Source organism: Melozone crissalis, unplaced genomic scaffold (assembly GCF_028551555.1).
Source record: "Melozone crissalis strain CALT ecotype California unplaced genomic scaffold, PUWL_Pcris_2 ptg000017l_1, whole genome shotgun sequence".
NCBI classification, from domain to species: Eukaryota; Metazoa; Chordata; class Aves; order Passeriformes; family Passerellidae; genus Melozone; species Melozone crissalis.
In genome coordinates, this window is record NW_026535795.1 from 9,427,427 (window position 1) to 9,446,950 (window position 19,524).

General features: G+C 54.8%; 2 protein-coding genes across 3 annotated transcripts in view; one reads left to right on the top strand and one right to left on the bottom strand.

Moving 5' to 3' along the window:
* Nucleotides 1-1,920: 1,920 nt before the first annotated feature.
* On the bottom strand, nt 1,921-10,764 carry LPIN3 (lipin 3). Its single transcript, XM_054274600.1, has 20 exons — nt 10,654-10,764; nt 9,777-9,977; nt 9,337-9,432; nt 8,362-8,570; nt 8,032-8,136; nt 7,474-7,594; nt 6,932-7,313; nt 6,224-6,323; nt 5,939-6,102; nt 5,763-5,856; nt 5,529-5,598; nt 5,350-5,439; nt 4,710-4,774; nt 4,437-4,566; nt 4,048-4,196; nt 3,797-3,883; nt 2,727-2,879; nt 2,363-2,474; nt 2,168-2,271; nt 1,921-2,056 (listed from the first exon to the last, which is right to left on the bottom strand). The coding sequence occupies exons 1-20, from the start codon at nt 10,762-10,764 to the stop codon at nt 1,921-1,923; spliced, it is 2,679 nt and encodes an 892-aa protein (XP_054130575.1).
* Nucleotides 10,765-16,257: 5,493 nt separating this feature from the next.
* The window catches only part of ZHX3 (zinc fingers and homeoboxes 3), a 42,859-nt gene continuing 39,592 nt past the window's right edge, over nt 16,258-19,524 (top strand). For both annotated transcript variants that reach the window (XM_054274505.1, XM_054274508.1), the window contains exon 1: nt 16,258-16,346. The gene's annotated coding sequence lies outside the window, so the exon portion shown is untranslated. The remainder of the gene's footprint in view (nt 16,347-19,524) is intronic.

Below are 19,524 nucleotides of genomic sequence, written 5' to 3' on the forward strand. Positions count from 1 at the left end.
TGAGTGCAGTAGCCATGTTTCCCTGAGGCAGTAAAAGCTCATTCCCCTGCCAGAGGAGCACGAGCTGTGGGAGCATAGAGAGGATATGTGGCCTCCCCACCACTTGCCCAGCCCTGCCAGGTGCTCACAGCACCAGAATTCACTCTCACTGCTCTGGCTTTGCTGATTTGGAGCTACCCTCCAGCTGCTGAGACACTTCTCCATGTGAAGAACAATCTCCTGCTGCCTTTGGGCATCCTGCAAAACCTGCTCTTAGACAACAAAACTTATTTTTTCCTCCAGCCTAAGGAAGGAGTCTCAAGGCAACCATGAGTACTTTGCGATGGGCCAGGGGAGCCCTCACCCTGCAGGGGGAGCATCCTGCCTAAGCCCCTTTTCCATCCCCTCATACCAGGGAGAAAACCAAAGAGAAAACCAAGCCAAGGGCCAGGCTCCCCCTTCCCCAGCCGGGGTTAGAGTGGGTGAACAGGAACAGCTTCCCCAGAAAAGAGGGAGCCAGGACTGGCCATAACAAACCCAGGACAATGAAGAAGTCTGGCCTTCCAGAAAATGGTGCTATGTTTGGACTATTCCTGACTAGTCACTTGAAGCTATGGACAGTTTGTTATTTCAGTTCTCAGCTATTCATGTTTAAAAAGTGAAAGGAACTTTGTACAAAACTGGGCATTTTTTTAAAAAATTGCTTGCAAAGTAAGGAAATGCTGCCCATGGGGTTATGCTTGTATGGGCAGTTTTCTGAGGCAGTTTATAACTGATCCTGTTAAAAGACTGTGTTCTGTTGTTTTTAAAACCATGTCTATTTGTTCAGATTTTAAAAACTGTTTGTACTGGAAAGGAAAAAAAATAAAGTATTTCTTGCTGAGGTTTCCAGGATGAAAATGACTTGTGTGGCTTCCAGAAGTGGCAGACAGGATGCCTTACACACAGCGGGCAGGGAAGGAGAAGGTAGGTGCCAGACAGGAGGAAGGAGCCCAGCTGTGCTTCTGCATTTGTTTTACTTAATAACTTTTAAAAACCTCCCATGAAGAGAGAGTTGGGGATGCTCAGCCTGGAGAAGAGAGGGCCGTGGAGGGGCCTCACTGCAACTGTACAGGACTTGAAGGGTCCCATAGGAAAGATGGGGACAGTGTTCAACAGGGTCTGTGGTGGGAGGAGAAGAGAAAATGGCTTGCAGCTGCAGGAGGTTGTATCTAAGGAAACTGGTATTTTACTAAGGGTGGTGAGGCACAGGCCCAGGCTGTGCACAGAGGCTGTGCATGCCCCATCCCTGGGAACATCCAAGGCCAGGCTGGATGAGGCTCCTAGCAACCTGGTCTTGATAGAAGTGCATCCCATCACCCTCAGGACTCAATTGGTAGGATGCTTGAATAAGAATAAGCCAAATCACATTTTAGAAAGGACTTGGAGCCTGGCTCCCACTTCTATGCACAGGGCTAAAGCAGGCAAGAGACAACCTTGATTAAGGCACTGTTTATTATTGGTTTTTGTTCAGAACACTCAAAACCCCAACATCTTCCATCAACCTTTACAAGTTGGTGGGCAGTTTCAGCTATCAAACTGCAAGTAGCTGGACTGTCTGGGAACACTGGTCATACCAAAGGTAGTAATAGCTATGGCAGAGGCTCATCAATAAATACAACAGTGAACAACCACCAGCTTTAAAAAAGAGCTGGGCTTTAGAGGAGCTACAAACAGCAGAAGAGACCCAGCTTTCAGGAATTTGTGTTTAGCAACTGGACTTTTTGTAGAGTCAGAACTCCCTCTTACCCCCTTTGGCTTCCTGCTAAGGGGTGTCAATACCTCTATTACAAGTGCAAAATGCCCAAGCAGCAAACAGGGAGGGTGACGTGCACCTGGAGCATTTAGTCCTAGCAAAGAACATGCAGGAGAGCTCTGAGTCAGGTCTCCACAGGGATGGGGTTAGGAGGAGCTATCCCAGTCATCATCAGGCAGTGAAGATCTCCAGTGCCTGTACTCTGGGGACACCAGAGCAGCGCTGCTCCTGCGTCCCACAGGAGGGAAGAACACCTCCACCAGCTCTGACAGCTGCTCATACCTGTGGGGGTGAGAAAGAAGTTACACTGAGGTCATTGGGTGTTTGTTTGATGCTTCTCTGCATCAAAGCTGGGTCATCCCAAAGATGCAGAGGAATAAACACTTTGCTTACGTTGACTTTTGGTTTTTTGTGAGCTCCTGGATCAGCTCTCCTTTGGGGTTTACTGTGAATATGCGGCTCTCTGGCAGCCCCACTTGCTTGTAAGTGTGGACATCCTGCCCAAGGAAGGCCAGCACAGAGTGAGAGCTGCAGGAAGGCACCAGCACCCAGCCTGAGCCCTCCCTGCACACCCAGAGACCCACTCACATGGGGACTGTTCCCAAAGCCTGCGTAGAAGGGGAACTTTGTAGCAAACAGTTTTCGGATGTCTGTCAAGCAAGGGATCTTGAACACCTCTGGGTTCTTCTCAATCATCTCCCTGCAGCACAAGAGACACGGTCACAGTGGCAATGCTGGCCAGGACTGTGGGCCCCAAAGCTATCTGGGGCTCAGGGAAGTCATTTGAAGAGCAAGAGGTTTTGTGCTGTGAAGCTCCAGCAAGGTCAGGCAGCCCCCCAGCATTGTGCACCAAGGAGGGCAGAGCAGTTTAAGGCCAGGACAACTCTCAGGGTCAAGCTGGGGAAGGGGGTGCTGTCCCCAGGGACAGAGGAAGTGCAGGAAAAGACAGTACCTGTGGAAGGCAGACAAGAGGCTGCTGGGGGAAAGCAGCATGGGGCCCATGGGGAGGCCACAGCCCTGCTCATTGACCCATTTGAGGTAGCCTTTGGTGATGTGGGCCATGCCAATAGCCCTGGCTGAGCAGTAGAGGAACTTGTAGCCATTCCTAGAGAGAACACAGGGAGCCCCTCTGAGCTGTGGCCTGGGCAAAGCATTCTCCTGCTCCAAAGGGGAAGAGGTAGCCAAGTACCTGGCCTAAGACCAAATCTTATTCCAGTAAGCAAGGTGGCTCCACAAAGAACATGAATCCCTTATCTGGAAACCCCATCTCATCCCAATCCTCACCTGCCTCACACTGGGAGCCCCTGCACCACCCTCCATGCTTGTTCCAGCAGGCACACACGCACCCAGCCCAGCTGCACAGCCCCATTGGTGCTCAGCACACCCACACAGCACTTTTATCCCACAGCACTGCCTGCCAGCTGTGGAGGGTGTACCCAGCCCTTGCAGATGCCTGTGCAAAGGTGGTACCCGGTGGCCAGAGGCAGCCGAGATGCCGTTCCTGCAATCCCCGGAGTGCATCCCTCCCGTGCTCCTCCCGGGGCCACAACGAGCCATCCACGGGCCCACAGTGCCTCTCAGTGGCCACAGGGGCGAGGCACCAAGCTAGAGGCTCTGCAGGGACTCACGGCTGGTGACACCCCTCACAAGGAGTCCCCTGGGTTGTGGGAAGCGATCGCTGGGTGCCCAGAGAGGTACCAGCACTGCAGTGCTGGGAACCCCCGTTCCCCCCCTCTCAGGTGTGACCTTAGGTGGTCTTGTCTCCTCTGCTGTTCAGCTGTATCTCCCCAGCAAAGCCTCCACTGACACACACACTCCTTCCAGGGAAGGTAATCCCAGCATCTGCTCCCAGGGGACCCTCTGCTTTCACCCCACAACATCACATAGGCAGCACAGCCAGCATCAGCCACCACTGAGAGCAGACAGTGCAGCCATCTGGGCCTGCATCAGTCAGTAAGAAGCCCTGACTCTGACTCAACCAGCTTCCTACTTCCCCTTGAACTCAGCTGATCCAATACCTACAGGTGGATTTTGTTGAAGAGTTTAACAATCCCAGGGTGAGTCCAATCTTTACCCAGCTGTGGCAAGATGTATCCAAGAGCATCCGATCTCAAAGGAAAGGAGGCTGGGTTAGTGCCATCCAACGTGGTGAGCATCCACCCCCACCCCACAAGGGGTTGTGCTCCCTTCTGCCTGCTTATGCAAGCCTTTAAAGGAGACTTTCCCCCAACAGGGGAAAACAAGGATTTTGGGGTGGGAAAAAGGCCTTTTACCTGGTGATGGTGCCATCAATGTCTGAGATCACCACTTTTTCATTCCAGTTCCACAGGTAGATGGTGGCCTCACAGCGGCACGTACCCTGGTACCGAGTTGTCACGCTGAATGCCACCTCGTTGGGGCCATCCTGCAGATTCAACCTTCCCTGGGGCAGAGGGGCACCAAAAGTGTTACACCAGCACCAATTCACACCACTACAAGACTTGCCAGAGGCCAGGCTGCCACCCACCCAGGCCAGAGGTCTCAAGACTCTACAAGGTGGCCGACAAGGGAAAATATTTGGATGTCCTATGAAAACATGAGGTCAGGAGTAGAGAAATCCCTGTTGAAGGGTTGTCTCACCCCTACACACATGGACAGTGAAGATGGAGGAATAAATACATACAATTTGTTCAGAGGAGAGCCGCAGGGATTTCCTGAAGTTTGGCAGAGATTTCTGAGCAGGAGCTTTCGCTGCCAACGTGTCCCCAGGGTGCTGGGGCTCATTCTCACTGGGTGACTCCTTTTCCTCCTGCCTACACAAAGAAGAGAAAGGGTCAATCAGAGTCTTAAAAAAGCTTTCTACCCTCTTTTATTAAGCAAACTTAAGAATAATTAGTCACACAGGAGAACAGGAGTATCCAGACTCCAGAAGATGGCCTGGGAGGGAGGCACTCACCTCTGCTGAACAAGGTCACGCCACAGTGCTCCCAGGCTGGCTATCCCTGGCCTCGGCTGCTGCTGCTGCAGGCAGAGAGGGGTGTGCTGCTTCTGGTTCATTTTCTTCACAGTGACTTAGGTATGGGGCTGTGTTCTGGATTTGGGCTCAACACAGTGTTGGATAACAGAGATGTTTCTGTTACAGCTGAGCAGTGCTTGCACAGAGCTAAGAGCAAGAGCATGGGCTGCTCTGCTTTTCTTCCAGTTGGAAGAGCAATGCCAAAAGAGGCATCACTGCTGTCCCTGCCTTCACAGGGACATTGCTGATGGAAGAGGAAGCACAGCCTGATGCTGTGGTGGGGCAGGAAGACCAGCAAGCACACGTGCTGCCCAGGGACCTGGCATGACAGGTACACAGCACGAGGCCTCACCACTACAAGGTCCACATTTCTGCACTACCAGGTGCTGCTCTGCTGCTCAGGCATTAACAGACCAAAAGGGACAGGTAGCAACCTTTAAGAAGTCACCTCATCAGGTCCTGGATGTCCTCAGAGTCAACCTCAGGCCATCCCCAGGACCCTGCTCCCACCCTGGCCAGTCAGCAGAATGATGCCTGTCCCCTGGGAACATGGTTGTCATATCCACTGCTGCAAACATACCTCCTCTGTTGAGCTTTCTCTCCTCCTCCAGAACCAATATCTCCTGTCTTTCTTGGGCGTCGTCTCTTTCACCAATTCATCAATGATGCTCTGTGAACATGGCAGAACATGGGAGGAGGTCATTTCTCAGCCCAGGCCCTGCTGAAAATCATAGCCAGTAAATGTGCTGTACCACTGACCTCAGGAATGTTCTTCTGGAAAGCCTGCAGGGCCAGGACTATGGGACCAGCCACTGCCCAGCTGTAATACCTGGAAAAAGCAAGAGGGACGAGTACATCACCATCCTGCAGCATGGCCAGGTCCCACAACTACTTTGTACAATCATGCTGTGGGATGGAGTCACATTCCTACAGGGACAAAGGGGCCATGCTGTCCATTGTGGGATGAAGGAGCAGGAAGAGTAGGGCACTTACTTCTTGTTGATCATTATCACCAGGTTTGGGTCACTGACGAGCCTTGGATTCTCAGCAAACTGCTGGTAGGAGATCCTGTGTTCCATGAACTTCTCTGGTGGGACAGAGGCTGTGTCATGCCATTGGAGGATAGAAAGGATTTCAGGGCTGCAGATTGCCCCTCTCCTCCCACCTACCATGAGAGATCTGCGTGTTGTCCCTGAGGCCCCCACACAGTGACAGGGCAACTGTGGGCATCGAGTCAGAGTCCATGGGGCTGCTGGCAGTCGAGGTGGATGGCAGCTCGATACTCACAGGGTTCCTGGGGTCTGTCCCAGGACTCAAACTCTGCTCTGTGTCACTGCCAGCAAGGGAGGAAACGGTGGTGACATCAGAGAATAGCTTTAAACAATACCTCCATGCTTTGTGCCAGGGGAATTGCTCAAAAATGTCTGAGCTTGGCCAGCTGGGGCAACTCATACCTCTCGGCCAAATAGAGAGCCACTGGCTTGTGGTTGGGATCGGAGAAGTCTTCCAGGTAAATGGCTCTGGGGCCCTTGTGACAAGCTCTTTTGATGGATCCTCAATGCATGGACAGAAGAGAGAGAGTTTAGTTGAATCACCTTTCCAATCACCCCAGCATCTATAGAGAAAGCTAACAGCATTTTCCTCACATCCATGTACCATACAAACAGGGCAGACATTTCCCTACTGGAAAAACTGCTGTAAGTCAACAGCAACAGAAGTGTCTTGAGACACTCGCACTAGCATGATCTTTAAATACAATGTGAAGGAGGCCACAGAAATGCTTCTCTATGATTTTCCCTGACTTGGCAAGCTCAGGATGAAGACACAAGTCAGGCCAGGTGCTGTGTGACACTTGAAATTAAGGTATGGCCTGTACTGCTGAAAAATCTTCTAAGAATGCAAAAGCAGAGACATTGAAGGATGGACTTCAGGGAACATGAGGCAAGAAAGCCTTCCTGGGAGCTGGGTGGTCACTGAAAGGTGGACACCTAAGGCATGTGTCTTCAAAGCAAAGGAGCTGGTAGCACACAGAGAAGGCAAAGCAAGCACACCACACCTGGAAGTCATGGAATTACACTGAAGGGACAACCCAGGGGCTCATCTGAGTCAGACACATCTGCAGGCTCAAACACCACTTCAAGGAGCACCAGTCACCCTCTCACCTTGCCTCCTCTGCCTCTCCAGCTGGGATGCAGGGCCTTCTGAGCCTGCCTGCCTTGGAGCAGTGGCTCCCTCAAAGTGCTCCACATCTGGCACAGCATTCACATCTTCCTTCTGCTGCTCTTGTGGGACTGAGGAGGCCCCCAAAAATGTCTTTGCCCTGATAGCACGAAGGACGTCCTTCAGCCTGCAGACACTGTTTTCAGCCTGGGGTGTAAGTGTTGGCTCAGTTGCAGACACAGGCAAGGAATGGGGCATGTCTTGAGGTTCTGCTGGGCTTGAAACCCCTCCTGGATGTTCAGAGGTGGCAACAAGAGGGGTTGTCCCATCCACGGCAGTGATCTTTGTGGACTTGGCTGGTTGAACTCGCACCAATTTATTCACCTCAAGGGAAGCAGAAGAACAGGTTTGAGGATGGAAAGTTGCCCAAAGCATCACACAGAAGAGGACAACTTCTCTAAGGCTGCCTGGCCACAGCCTCCTCTGCTTTCTGCAGGTCTTTTGGACACCTGCTCCCAGCAAAAGAGCAAGAGCAGGGACTTACCTGAGGGAGCTTTCCCCAGATCCACTTCATGTGGGATTCAGCCCCTAGAGAAAAGCTTTCCTGTGGTTTGATTTCCAGCTCAGAATCACTTTTGTGAGCAGGCTGATGGCTCAGCTTGAAGCTGCAGGAAGAGAAGGTGATGTGGGGCCTCACCTACTCTGCAGCCCCTTGGTGTCCTATCAGTGCAAGGACATTTAGGGCCAAGAACCCTGTAATGCCGGTTTCCCATAAAGTCACTTCTACCTTATAAGACTGTCACTCCTAAAGGACCAAGATCTGTGGAAGCTGAGGCCCAAGGAAGCAAAGTGCTATGCCAGCAGTTGCCCAGAGCACCTCATCAGCAGACAGCCCTGTGCACACAGGCTTCTCCCACCTGTGACCACGGCCTCAAGTGTCCCCTGTGGCCTCTGAGCTTTCCTCCAGCCACACCATATCAAGCTAGGAGAACTGTCCTCTCCTGACACCTCCAAGTCACTTTTCCATACCTCCTTCCCTGCCATGGGGCATGTGCCCTGCTGTCACCAGAGCTGAGCAGAACACCTTGGCTCTGCCCGTTACCTGTCTGCTTGGAGCAGCTCCCCATCGGAGAACGGGTGTGTCTCTGGGGGCTGCAACGACCCAGTTACTTCAAGGACATCAGAAAAGGATGAACATGTTGCATCACTGCAAAGGAGGAAAGAGAGGGAACTTGTGCTACTCTCATGCAGCAGCCTCCTGTCCAGAAAGCTGGCAATACTCAGTTTCACCATTCCCCCTGGCCTCCTACTCCACAGGAGACTGGGTTCCAGCTTGCAAACACCTTCCCCCTGTTTCAGTACTGGTGGCCATCATCAAATGAACCCACAGGCTTGACCTACTGCATCATCCAGCCCAGACCAAGCAGCTCACCTTGGGACTAGCAGCTCTTTTTTGGCCTCATCACTGTCAGAATCTGTGTCCAACACCTCCCTCTTCCTGGGCCTTCTCCTGCGTCGCCTCCTCCTTCGCAGGATCACTCCAGTGCTGGAGACCCCCAGCCCCTGGGAGGGCTGAGCAGTGCCTGTCATGCACCGCTCCTTGCAGATGGGGGACGTGCAGAGGAAGAAGGGGATGTTGCTCTGGAACAGGGATGGGGCAGAGCACATCAGCTCCCTCCAGCACACTCTTTTTCAGCCTAGCAGCTCCGTGCTCTTTATGGAGCATACCATGGAACAGCACAGCCAACACCACCGAGCCCTCGGCTCAGGGGTGGCTTTGTGGCCTGGCCTAAAAGGAAAGGATTTGTACCTACAACATGTGAACAAAAGAATATTAGGGTGATCCAGCCACAAGCTAAAGACATCCTTAACATGGGCCAGGAGAGACAGGCAGAAGATGGCACCACAAGACCAGAGTTACCAAGGTTGCAAATGGGATTTGACTCCAGAGCCCTTTACTACTTCCAAACCCAGCCCAAGCCAGCAGAGACCACAAGTATGCCTAAGAGAAGAGCTGCCAGGATTTCTGGAAGCCACAACTAGTCTCATCCCATTTCCCATTGGAGCAGGCAGCCTGCCACAGCATCTGTCTCATTCTCATCACTGCCACAAGATCCCCTGAGAGGCCAAGCTCCAAGATATCCACCTGTCTGGCCAGCAGCCATGCCCATTGATGGAGACCAGTCTGGGATGCAGATATTTGGTCTAATACTCCTCCAGGGTGCTCCACCACATGGGTTGCAAGGTCCTTTGATCAGGAACCTTTCCAGACACAGAAAACATCAGATGGGACAATGGAGTCACTCTGAGGAAGAGTAGCATTCCAAACCTGGTCATTTTAACTCAACACTGCACTTCCAGGGAGTCACACCAGGACACAGACATGCAGCACCTCCTCGTAACCAACCTCATGTTCCTCTAACTCCTCGACAAAGAAGGCCTCTCCATTGTCTCCCAGCTTCATGTGCAGGTCCACAGGCTCTCCATTGATTTCAATGTCAACCTAGCAAGGGACAGAAGCAGCCTGTCCATCTGAACCCCCTCATCCACTGGAGCACAGGGGCACTTCCAGATGGAGGGAATGGGTTGAAGTTGCTCACAGGGCTGACAGCCACACAGCCTGTTGGGAGAGGCAAGGGACCTCTCCCAATTTTCCTGGAGAGCACATTCCACCCTGGAAATGGATGGGCTCCATTTGGGGGCATCCCCCTCCAAAACTTGGCAACCCTGTCAGTGGGCTCGCATTTCCCTCAAAGAAAGTCTTCCCATAAACCCGTGGGTTATAGAAAATCCTGGGTCTGGAGACACTGGGAAGGAAGCATAGCCCCAGGGTTATGGGGCACTTACCACCTTCTCCTTGGAGCGCAGCACCCCCAGCTTCCCGAAGCGCACGTGAAACGGGGAGCACTTGAAGGAGTTATCTGGCTGCCTCACCACAATGACATCGATGCAGCCCGACAGCGTGGCGGGGTTCAGGTCATGGTACAGACTCTTCACCGTGACAAGGACGCTCTCAGCCAGGTGCCCCACATAGTTCATGGTTTGAGACTGCAAGGGAGAGACACAACCAGACCCATGTAGGAGAAGAGAAGTGCAGCAACTAAAGGCAATGTGAGTTTAGTGCAGGAGAGTCATGTCATGGCTGCAACACAGCCCCATCTTGGGGGCGGCCAAGCCTCTAGAGAACTGAGGCAAACACCTGAGGGCTTTGATTAAGATCAGCCATGGCCTCTGTGAGCACCAGAAAACAGGACAGAAGCCAGAGCATGAGTTACTGCATCCAGCTTGGAGGAGAGACGTCCTTGCCATTGGGATACACCATCACATTTCCTCCTTGAGAGGGCAAATACAACCTCACAGCAACACCACACAGTCAAGCTGTCAACATCCCATTCAAACAAGAATTGGGCTGGCAGGAGACCTCCTGTCCTGCTCTGTCCTTATAAAATTCCCAAACAACTCATGGCAGAGAGGTGGGAAGTCCAAGCTGCTCCATTCACCACACACTCACCTCCAATAAAGTCTAAACCTAACATTTCCCACTCAGAAGAAAAGGCATCCCACTTAGGCATTGCAGAATTGGCCAGACATGGCTCCTGTACAAGCCAGAACTCCCGTGCTGGGCAGCACAGCCAGGGGATGATGTGGTGTCCCCAGGAACTCTCAGCACAGCACCCAGTGCACACTCAACTCAAAGGGCAGCTGGGGGGAGTTGGTTCCTTACCCAAAGGGATGATGACAAGCATCTGCCACGCAACAAGCCCTCTGCCCCAGCAGGTATCCAGCCTCTCTGATCCGTTTTGCATAAGCTCAGCCCTGTCCCATTCCCAGACATCCCTCCTGGAAGGCAGTCTGAGCAGGCAGATGTGGTTCCTGCTCCATGCCCTGTCCCCCACCTCTCCCTTGCAGCCAGAAGTAAGCCCAAATCCCAGATCATCTCTGGAGGATGACAGCAGGGAAGTGCTAGCCAGCTCCCGAAGCTTCGGTGGCTCCATCAGCTCTGCTGTGAGCAGGGCTCGGATCACGGGGCCTCTCACCAACCTGCTGAGCCCAGCTTTCCCAGCACTGCTGCCAGGGCAGGCAGCCATCCAGCTGCTTTCCCTGCCGTGCCACAGGGCCTGGCAACAAAGGGGAGACAGCTCCTCTCTGTACATGGGGGCAGTTTTGGAGATGAGGAATGATCAGACTGACCCTGATGCTCCCTAGACAGCACTTATGATCTTCCAGTTGAGATATACACTGACACAGGCCTGAAAAGTGCATAGGGAAAGTCCTGGGCAGAGAAATCCCATATGATTTGGGGTGGGGGCTTGGAAATTATCCCCAGATGTGATGCACTGAGCACCACCTCCATGGTGAATGCAGGGTGCAAGAGCTCAACACAACACTGCAGCCACACAGCAAAGCAAGTGCCACCATGTCCCCTCTGCAGAGCCACTGTCCCCCTTTGTCTCAATGGGCAGCTGCCCTCTCCCCAAGCATCTCATTGCTGGAGTCTGCATGGCTCTGGCACAGTTTTCAGCTCAGTGAATTTAATTCCCTGTGGGTCTTACCTGGGACAACTGGAGGAAGGCAGGGAATGGAGAGAAAGAGGCTTTACCCTGCAGGCCTTGGCCCCATCATGGATGGAGCAGGCCCGTCATGGAGGTGAAGGGTACGTTATAGTCTGGAGAGATATTAATAGGCAGACAGGGCAAGAGAAATGGTCTTCAAGTCATATTCAATCAGCAAACCCTCTAGAGGAATGAGGCATCTCCAGCCCTCAGCCCCCAGACCTGCCAGGACCACAGCCCTCCGCCATGCAGCTCTTGTGGAGATGAAAGGGACAGTCCTCCCCTGCCAACAACCCATATTAACCTCCAGACCCAAAGAGCCGCCCAAAATAAGCCAGGTGCTTTGTAAACACCAGTGTGCTTTGCTCCTGGGCCACCCTGCCAGCAGCACATCCACACCCAGAGCTGCTCTCCCATCCATCACACACTGCAAAACAGCAGGGCCTTCTCCATTACCTGGGCTGAGCCTCAGCACCTCCTCGACTTCGGGGCAAAACTGAACCCCGGGCTTGCTCTGTGCCGGCAGCAGCACTCACCCTCAGCTCCTCCTCTCCCTCCTGCTTCCTTCCTCCCACCTGAGCGAGGGGAGGGCCGGTCTCCGAGCAGCCCCGGCCCCGTCCCCCAGCAGCCCCGGGCCGCACACGCTGCCTCCCGCCGGGCCTCTGAGGGCCGCGGCCGCCCGGCTCTGCGCTGGCACCGGCACCCGGGGCTCGGCCAACAAACAGCCCCGGGCACAGCTGCCGTGTGCCCATGCAGACCCTTCCTTCTCCAACTCACCATCTCACAAGGACACGGTGAAGCCTTAGTGAGACATCAAGGGTGGCCAAACCCCAGGGCTGCTCTGCCCTGCGCTGTCTCCGTAGGGATGGGAAAAGAGGGCATGGTGAAAGGAGAGCACATAAACCAGACACTTTAAGAAAATTGATGGTCTCCAGATCTCAGGAGAACAGTGGGGAAGTGATGTGGGAATAGCTGGGTGGATTCAGGTGAGAAACTGAGAACCCCCCAAAAAGTGCACTGACTCTCACCATACTATAATTCCAGGGCAGGGATGTGGCCGGTGTGGGCTTTGTCCTGTATTTTCCTGACTTCTGTGCTGGTGATTCCTCAGCAGCCTCTCTGCTGGGTTTTGCAGCGATGGGGATTGAGTGGTGGCACTTTAGGGACAGAACCTCTCCAACACAGCACTCATGGAGCTGACATTGTGCTGTGAGGTCAGGGAAGCACCAAACATTGAGGGTGGCTGCTTAGGACATCTTTAGACCCTGAGAAGAAGGATCCAAAACTTGTTGGTCCCAGATGATGGGTTGATCTGCAGAAATGCCACAGCTCATTTCCAGGAAAACCCTCTTAACACCCAGTGCCTCACTTTCCTCAGCCATGCTGATGGCAACTGGAGGCACAGACATCTCCCCTGTGCCCGTCCAGTGCCAAGCATGGCCTGGGCACAAGATCCCAGTCCCAACACGGGAACTTTCATGAAGGCTGTGGCAAATCTGCTGAGGAATGAAGCTTATTTTCCAGCTGCTTAGTCTTCTGAGAGCTCTGCCCCTCAGTGAAATTGGACTGAAAGCAGCTATTGTGGATGGCCCAGCATGGCTGCAGTCCCTGAGGAGGGTGGGCTGGCACTGCAGGGCAGGCAGCTGCCACCAAACCCCACAGCCCATGGCCAGGTCACTGGGCACTTCTACCCAGCAGGGGAGGAATCTGCTGGAACCTCCATCAAGACACCTTGGGTGTGACATTTCAGGTGTTGTCCTTAGACTGATGCCACTGGAGCGGGTCTCACCCAGGGCAGGGGGTTCCATCCTGCAAGCCCTGAGGGTGTAACACAAACCCCAGGGCTGGAACACAAAAGCAAGGACAGATTTCAATGCAGATTTCAATGCAGATGCTTGCTAACTGGGGGGACTGCAAATGCATGGTAACTGGTAAAAAATTGCTGCAGCATGCAACAAAGGACGTCTGAGCACAGGACACCATTTCTTCCTGAGCCAGCTGAATGCATCCATAGATGAACATGGAGAGGGAACAAAATGCCAGCAGGAGCAAGCAGGGAGCTCAGCCTTGCTGTGCCTCCAAGCCCCCACTCTCTGGACACAGGGGTGAGCTCCTGACACTTGGGCACCCTGCAGTAGTACAGACCCCATCACTTAACTCCAAGGCTCCTTGTCCAGCTGGTTTTCCCCACCAATGTGTACTCCTGGTTCCTGACACACCAGCCTTTGCTTGTGCCCCCGTGCCCCTGCAGCAGATCCCAGCTGTGCCATGGCTGTTCTGAGTGATGGCTCAGGGGGTTTCCTGAGATGCTGGCAAAATCCAGGCAGGCTGAAGCACAGCTGTAAGGATGCCTTTTCCTGAATGCTGTGCACTGAGCAGGATGCTGCAGGGTCTGGTGGGGGATGGCCAGAGCCGTGGGGCTGGTTGACAGCAGTCAATCAACCCATCAAGCCCAAGGTCCTTGTGGCAGGCAGCTCCCAGGAGCAGCTGCCTGCTGCTGGCAGGGTTTTCATCCCTGACTGACATTCCTCTGCTGAGGCCCTCCAGGGAATCCCTGCCAGACACTGGGATGTGAAAGGGCTTTCTCATTATCATGGCCCCTTCTCCCAGCAGGGAGAATCAGCATTTCAAGAGGAGAGGGAGCTTCAGGAAGGTTGGCAGAGCTTCCTGACCCTCAGCTGACTGGGCTGGGGCTCCCATTTCCTTTCCTGGATCAACAAAGAGCTCCAGAGGCTTGTGAAAGGAGTGATTCAGCAAAACAGGATGAGAGGAGAGGCAGAAACACTAAGTCAGCACAGCTGGATGGGGTCAAATTCCCGTCCTGTGAAAGCCATGGGGAGCAAGGCTCAGGTGTCCTACTCCCTCAGGCACAGGGACAACTCCTGACAGTCCAGCTGTTCTGGATACCAGCCCTGAAGTCAGGAACACAACAGGAAAACAGCATTGTTGGTTTTGTTTTTTATTCCCATTCCCAGAAAGATCAAGTCAGACTGGGCTGGCATGTGATGGAGTGGGTGGGAAAGCCATTTTGCCTGAAGAGGAGGAAATGCCATCCTCAGTCCCCAATCACAAGCATTGAAAAAGCTGAATTATAGCAGCAGAACTGGTTGAAACCATCCATTCTGGTTTAAAAACATGCTCTGCTGATTTGGCTCCTAGTTTCTGACCTGTTGGAAGTTCACATTTCTTCTGTAAACACAAAGAGTTTAAGCTTACTTAATAAAAAAACCCCAGAAAGCTGCAATTCCCACACAGTTGTGTGGCTCCAACAGCCAGGGCTTGCAGAGAAATCCAGCAATATCCTCAAACTGGGAGAGCTGAGAGCCCTGAGCAAAACATGGTCCTGAAAAATGAAGTCTCTGAACTGAGAGCCCTCAGCTTTTGTGTCCCAACTCCTGACAATCCAGCCAGGACACACAGTCTAAAGCCAATAGCTTTAGATAAGTGATATATTTACATCAATGTAACTGTGAGCAGAGCCTGACCATCAGCTCCAAATCCAGGAAAAGTGAGATAATGTGCACATTTAGGCAACTGGAAAATCTTTTATCTTTTGTCCAAAGCTGGTGTCTGATTTCAAGATAAGATCTATCCAAGACACACTTTTTTTAAAGGAAATAGTTGGTGCTCGGTTTGATTCCTGACCTGCTCACAGCAGGCTGGAAGTGATGCTGTGAAAGCCTTGGGGTGCAGCAGTCTGGGCACCCCAAGCACCTCTCCATTTTGGGGAATGCCGGGGGGGCAGAGAGCAGCTCTGGGGTCCGGCTTACCCCGTGGCTGGTCCCCTGAGCCCCCCACAGCAGCCTCCGTCCCTCACCGGATGGGACAGCCCCAGCCGCCCGGGGACAGCGGTCGGGAAAGGGAAGGGGCCGGGGGCTTCCAGCCACCCAACCATCCCTGCCGGGCCCGCCGCCTCGGACACCGTGCAGGGCTGCCCGGCCCGACCGCCCGCGGCTCTTGACAGCGCTGATGGAGACCGCGGACCGACCGGACTCATCGCCCTCCGGTTCCAGCGGAGCCCCGCGCCGCCGGGCCGGTTCAGCTCCGTGCGGGGAGCAGTTGGGACAGCGGGGGCCGGTGCGCACCGCGCCGTGCCCGGCCCGGCCGTGGCCGCACGCTCCCCATCACCGTCCCCTCCCCGTGTTCGGGGCTGCCCCCGCTCCGCGCACCCCACGGGCGCTCGGGGGGCTGCTGCGAGCACTTGGGAGCAAAGCCCCGGTGCAGGCGCTCGCTGCACGCCCCGGTGCCCCGTCCCCGGTGTCCCGATCCCTGTCACAGTGACCGATCCCGGTCCAGATCCCAGTCTCGGTGCCCTGTCCCCATCCCAGTCCCGGTGCCCGATCCCGGTCCAGATCCCAGTCTCGGTGCCCTGTCCCCATCCCAGTCCCGGTGCCCGATCCCGGTCCAGATCCCAGTCTCGGTGCCCTGTCCCGATCCCAGTCCCGGTGCCCGATCCCAGTCCAGATCCCAGTCTCGGTGCCCTGTCCCGATCCCAGTCCAGATCCCAGTCTCGATGCCCTGTCCCGATCCCAGACCCGGTGACCAATCCCAATCCCGGTCCAGTTCCCGGTCCCGATGCCGGTCCCGGGACAGCCCCGACCCAGCCGGGTGTCCCCGCGCGCAGGCGCGCTCCGGCGGGCTGCGGTGACGTCAGCGCCCCCCGCCCGGCGATGGAGCCCGGCTGATGCCGGTGTGTGTCGCGCCCGCCCGCCCCGCGCTCCCCCCGCCGATGCCTGCGCTCGGCGGCGCCCGCCCGCCCCGCTGCGCCGCCCGCCCCGCGCTCGGGGCCGGGGCCTCCGCCGGACCGCACCGGACCGGACCGCCCCGCACCGAGCCCCGCCGAGCCGCCACGGACCTGCCGCGGGTGAGTGAGTGCCCAGCGCCCGGCGCGGCGGGGAGGGTCCCACGCCCCGCGCTTCGCTGCCGCCCGCACCCGCTGCCCGCGGTAGCGCAGAGCCCCGGCAGGTGCGGAGCAGCGGGGCCGAGGCGGTCGCACGCCCCCCGTCCCCGTGCGGGGCGCCCACCCGAGGGTCGGAACACGCGTGGACCCCCCCGCCCGCCGCCGCCCCGGTGCGCCCAGCCCTGCCCTGCCCTGCCGCTGGCCGGGGAGCGCCGGGGCCGCGCTGCCGGGGGAGAGCCAGCAATTCAAATTGAAATAAACCCAGTTAAAAATCGGGTCCCGCCGCTCTGGGAGCTTTGCGTGAGCACCGGCTGCGTGGGGCCGCCCGGGACCCGCTCGGCTGCGTGGGGCGGCTCGGAACCCCTCTCCCCCGGCGTGGTCTGCGTTGTTTTTCTTTCAGTCTGGGTTTTTAGAGGAAGAAAAGTGCTTTTCTCTAGCCCTTGTTGGCTGCTCGCTCTATGGGCAGCGGGGCAGCAGAACCCACTCGTGTCGCAGCTGGGGCTGGGAGGGTTGGGCACCGTGGGGATTTTTGGAGCTCCTGGTGCTGCGGCAGTGCCGGGTTTAAAGTGCCGGTGCCTGGGACAAGCCGGGATGTGAGCAGGGACATCTCCCTGTTCTCACAGGTAGGAAAGCTGAGCGGCCGCTAAGTGAGGAGCCCGAGGCCGCGCAGGAAATCTGCGGCGGAGCCGGGACTGAACCCCAGATTTCCCGTTCGGTGCTTTCCTTGCCTGGCTGGGGGCAGTGGTTTAACCTCACGCTCCCGGGGTAAAGTCCTGCCCAGCTCCCAGCCAGGGCTCCTGCGGTGGCAGCCGGGCGTGTGGCCAGGTGCCAGCAGAACGAGGCCTCTGTGCCGTGAGAGCTGGGTCTGGAGAGCAGGGATGTCCCTGTGGATGGGAGCTGGGTCCAAGGTGGAGACTGGGCTTGTGCCGCTCGGGTGTCACATTGGCTCGGCACGCTGGCCTGCGTGAGAAGTGGCCCCATCCTGCAGCTCAGGGCACGCTTTGTCTGCACCCCCAAATCTCAGACAATGCGATTTTTCAAAGGAGCTCCCTGCTACTCTGATTACCTGAAACTTTTGGGGAAGTGGTAGGTGATTTGTCTTGTAAGGCCATGTGACGTACCTTGAAAACCTCATTTACAAGCCTTTCTTGATCTGATTTTTCCAATTTCTGCCCACTAAAAAAAGCATGAACTCTGCCCAGTGCTGTAGGGTGGCTCCAGTTGCACAGAGAGGGTTTCCCTGCTCTTCTCCCTACCACCTACTCTGGCTGCAGTCCCCAAACAAGGATCATAGTGTCCTTAGGAGCATTTCTCCATGGGTAGGAAGCCAGAAGTTTACTTCATTATCTGGAACAGCTTATTCTAAACTAATCTCTCTTTAAGAGATGAAGAGGAAGGGAAAACCGCTCAGATGCATTTTATTTACCGTAAAAGAAAACAGCAATTTAATGATAACTTGTATTAACTAGGTTGGGTCTGTGACCTTGATGTATTTTACAACGTAGCTGAGAAGAGGGAGCAGACTGTTCCAGTCTGTTTATTGTTTCCTCTTAGTGCATCCCAGTAACTCGCAGCACACGGATGCCCACACAGTTCTGCAGTCCTGACCCACCTTTGGGGGTGGGAAAGAGGAGGCTGTTGCATCTGATTTGCTTCAGATACAGCCTAATCTGTAGCTGGTGTTAATTATATTAGAGATGGGTTGGGGTTTAGCATAGGTTTTTCTGACAGGGCTCAGCCTCCGCAATTCATGCTACTGTAGAAAAGCTGTAGTAACTTGAAGCCCTGAAGTTGCTCGTGGGAGCACATCCCTATCAATAAATTCCTTGTTGTAAAGCCAAGTGAAACCAGCCCTATGGGGACTGCTGGCTTTCACTGGGGAGGCACAGGGATGGATGCAGGTGGTGCTGACAGCCTGGAGCAGGTGAGCCAGGCTGGTACTGAGAGCCATCTGCGTTGTCAGTGTGGGGAGATTTCAACAGCAGTGTGCCTCCAGTTCTCCTTTATATAAGTGTGTCTCCCTGCTCTGCAGGGTTTTCCTTCTATTTAGACTCCCTCCTGCTCCTCCTCTCCAAAAAGGCTTTCCCCTGGTGTATGCCAGCTTTTCCCTCTGCTTTGGTTACTATGGTGCTACTATGTAAAAACAGCTCCTCTTGTAGCTCCTGGAATTATCTGCGCCTTGGTTTGCAGTCCAGCCCTGGGACACGGGCCTGTGTGCATCCCTTGTCCAGCCTTTCCCTGTCTGTGTGATGGGACAGGTCTGGAGGCAGCAATGTCTGCAGGGCACGGCTGTGCCTTGGTCCCACGGCACCTCCTCCAGGTTTCTGGGCACCAGGATCCCACTGCTTTGTGCCAGGCTGTCACACAGGTGCATCTCTTGCTATTCCTGAATGTGGGACAGGATCTGGGCTGTGGTGAGCCCTGCAAGACCTGCTCACTTTCATCCCCTCCAGGGACTGAGCTGATGGCAGAGAGGGCATCAGCTCCCCCTGAAAACTGCTGGGAATGGAGACAAACAACTAGGAGTCTGTAGAAACCTGTGCAAACAAAAGGCAGAAGATGGGAGCAGACATCTCCTCAGCCCCCCCAGCTTGTGCAAGTTAACCCCCCTAGGGCTGGCTTGTTGCTGCCCACTTTGCTGCAATTGGGTCCCTTGCTTCCCTTGCCTGACATTATTATTCCTTTCTGGTTTTCCACCTGATTTGCATGTAAAAAAGCATGAGGGAGGTTACCCCATGGAGAGGTCCTTGGTTTGCTCACAGCTAATGTAAATTATCGTTGCCCTCATTCTTGCAGGGGGCTGGCATCACCCTGGAACGGAGGGATTTTGTTGGGATTGCAGGAGCCCAGAGCCAGGTCCAGGTTCCCCCACCCTGCTCATCCTAAGGGTGATTTGCCCCATGCAGACACAGGATCATACTGAGTTACCTCTTTGCATGAACTCCATAAGAGATAGGGGGATTATATCAGTAACTAAAACACCTGCTCCAGGTGGAATGGGTCTAGTCCTGCTATGGAGCTGTTTTGGAGAAGATCCTGCTTGCTGGTGCCTGATGGTCTTTGTGGTGAAGGTCAGCAGCCACTCTCCCTCTGGCAGCTGTGATGGCTCTTCTGCTTTGTTAAGTAGGAGTGGGGTGATGCT

Bases quoted from the DNA above. Each gene is read 5' to 3' on its own strand.
- LPIN3 (XM_054274600.1), bottom strand. From the start codon at position 10,764: ATGTCTGGGAATGGGACAGGGCTGAGCTTATGCAAAACGGATCAGAGA. The intron at 8,571-9,336 runs GTTGGTTACGAG...TCCCTGTTCCAG, and splicing joins AGGAGTTAGAGGAACATGAG to AGCAACATCCCCTTCTTCCT. The intron at 4,567-4,709 runs GTGAGTGCCTCC...TTCTTTGTGTAG, and splicing joins CGTGACCTTGTTCAGCAGAG to GCAGGAGGAAAAGGAGTCAC.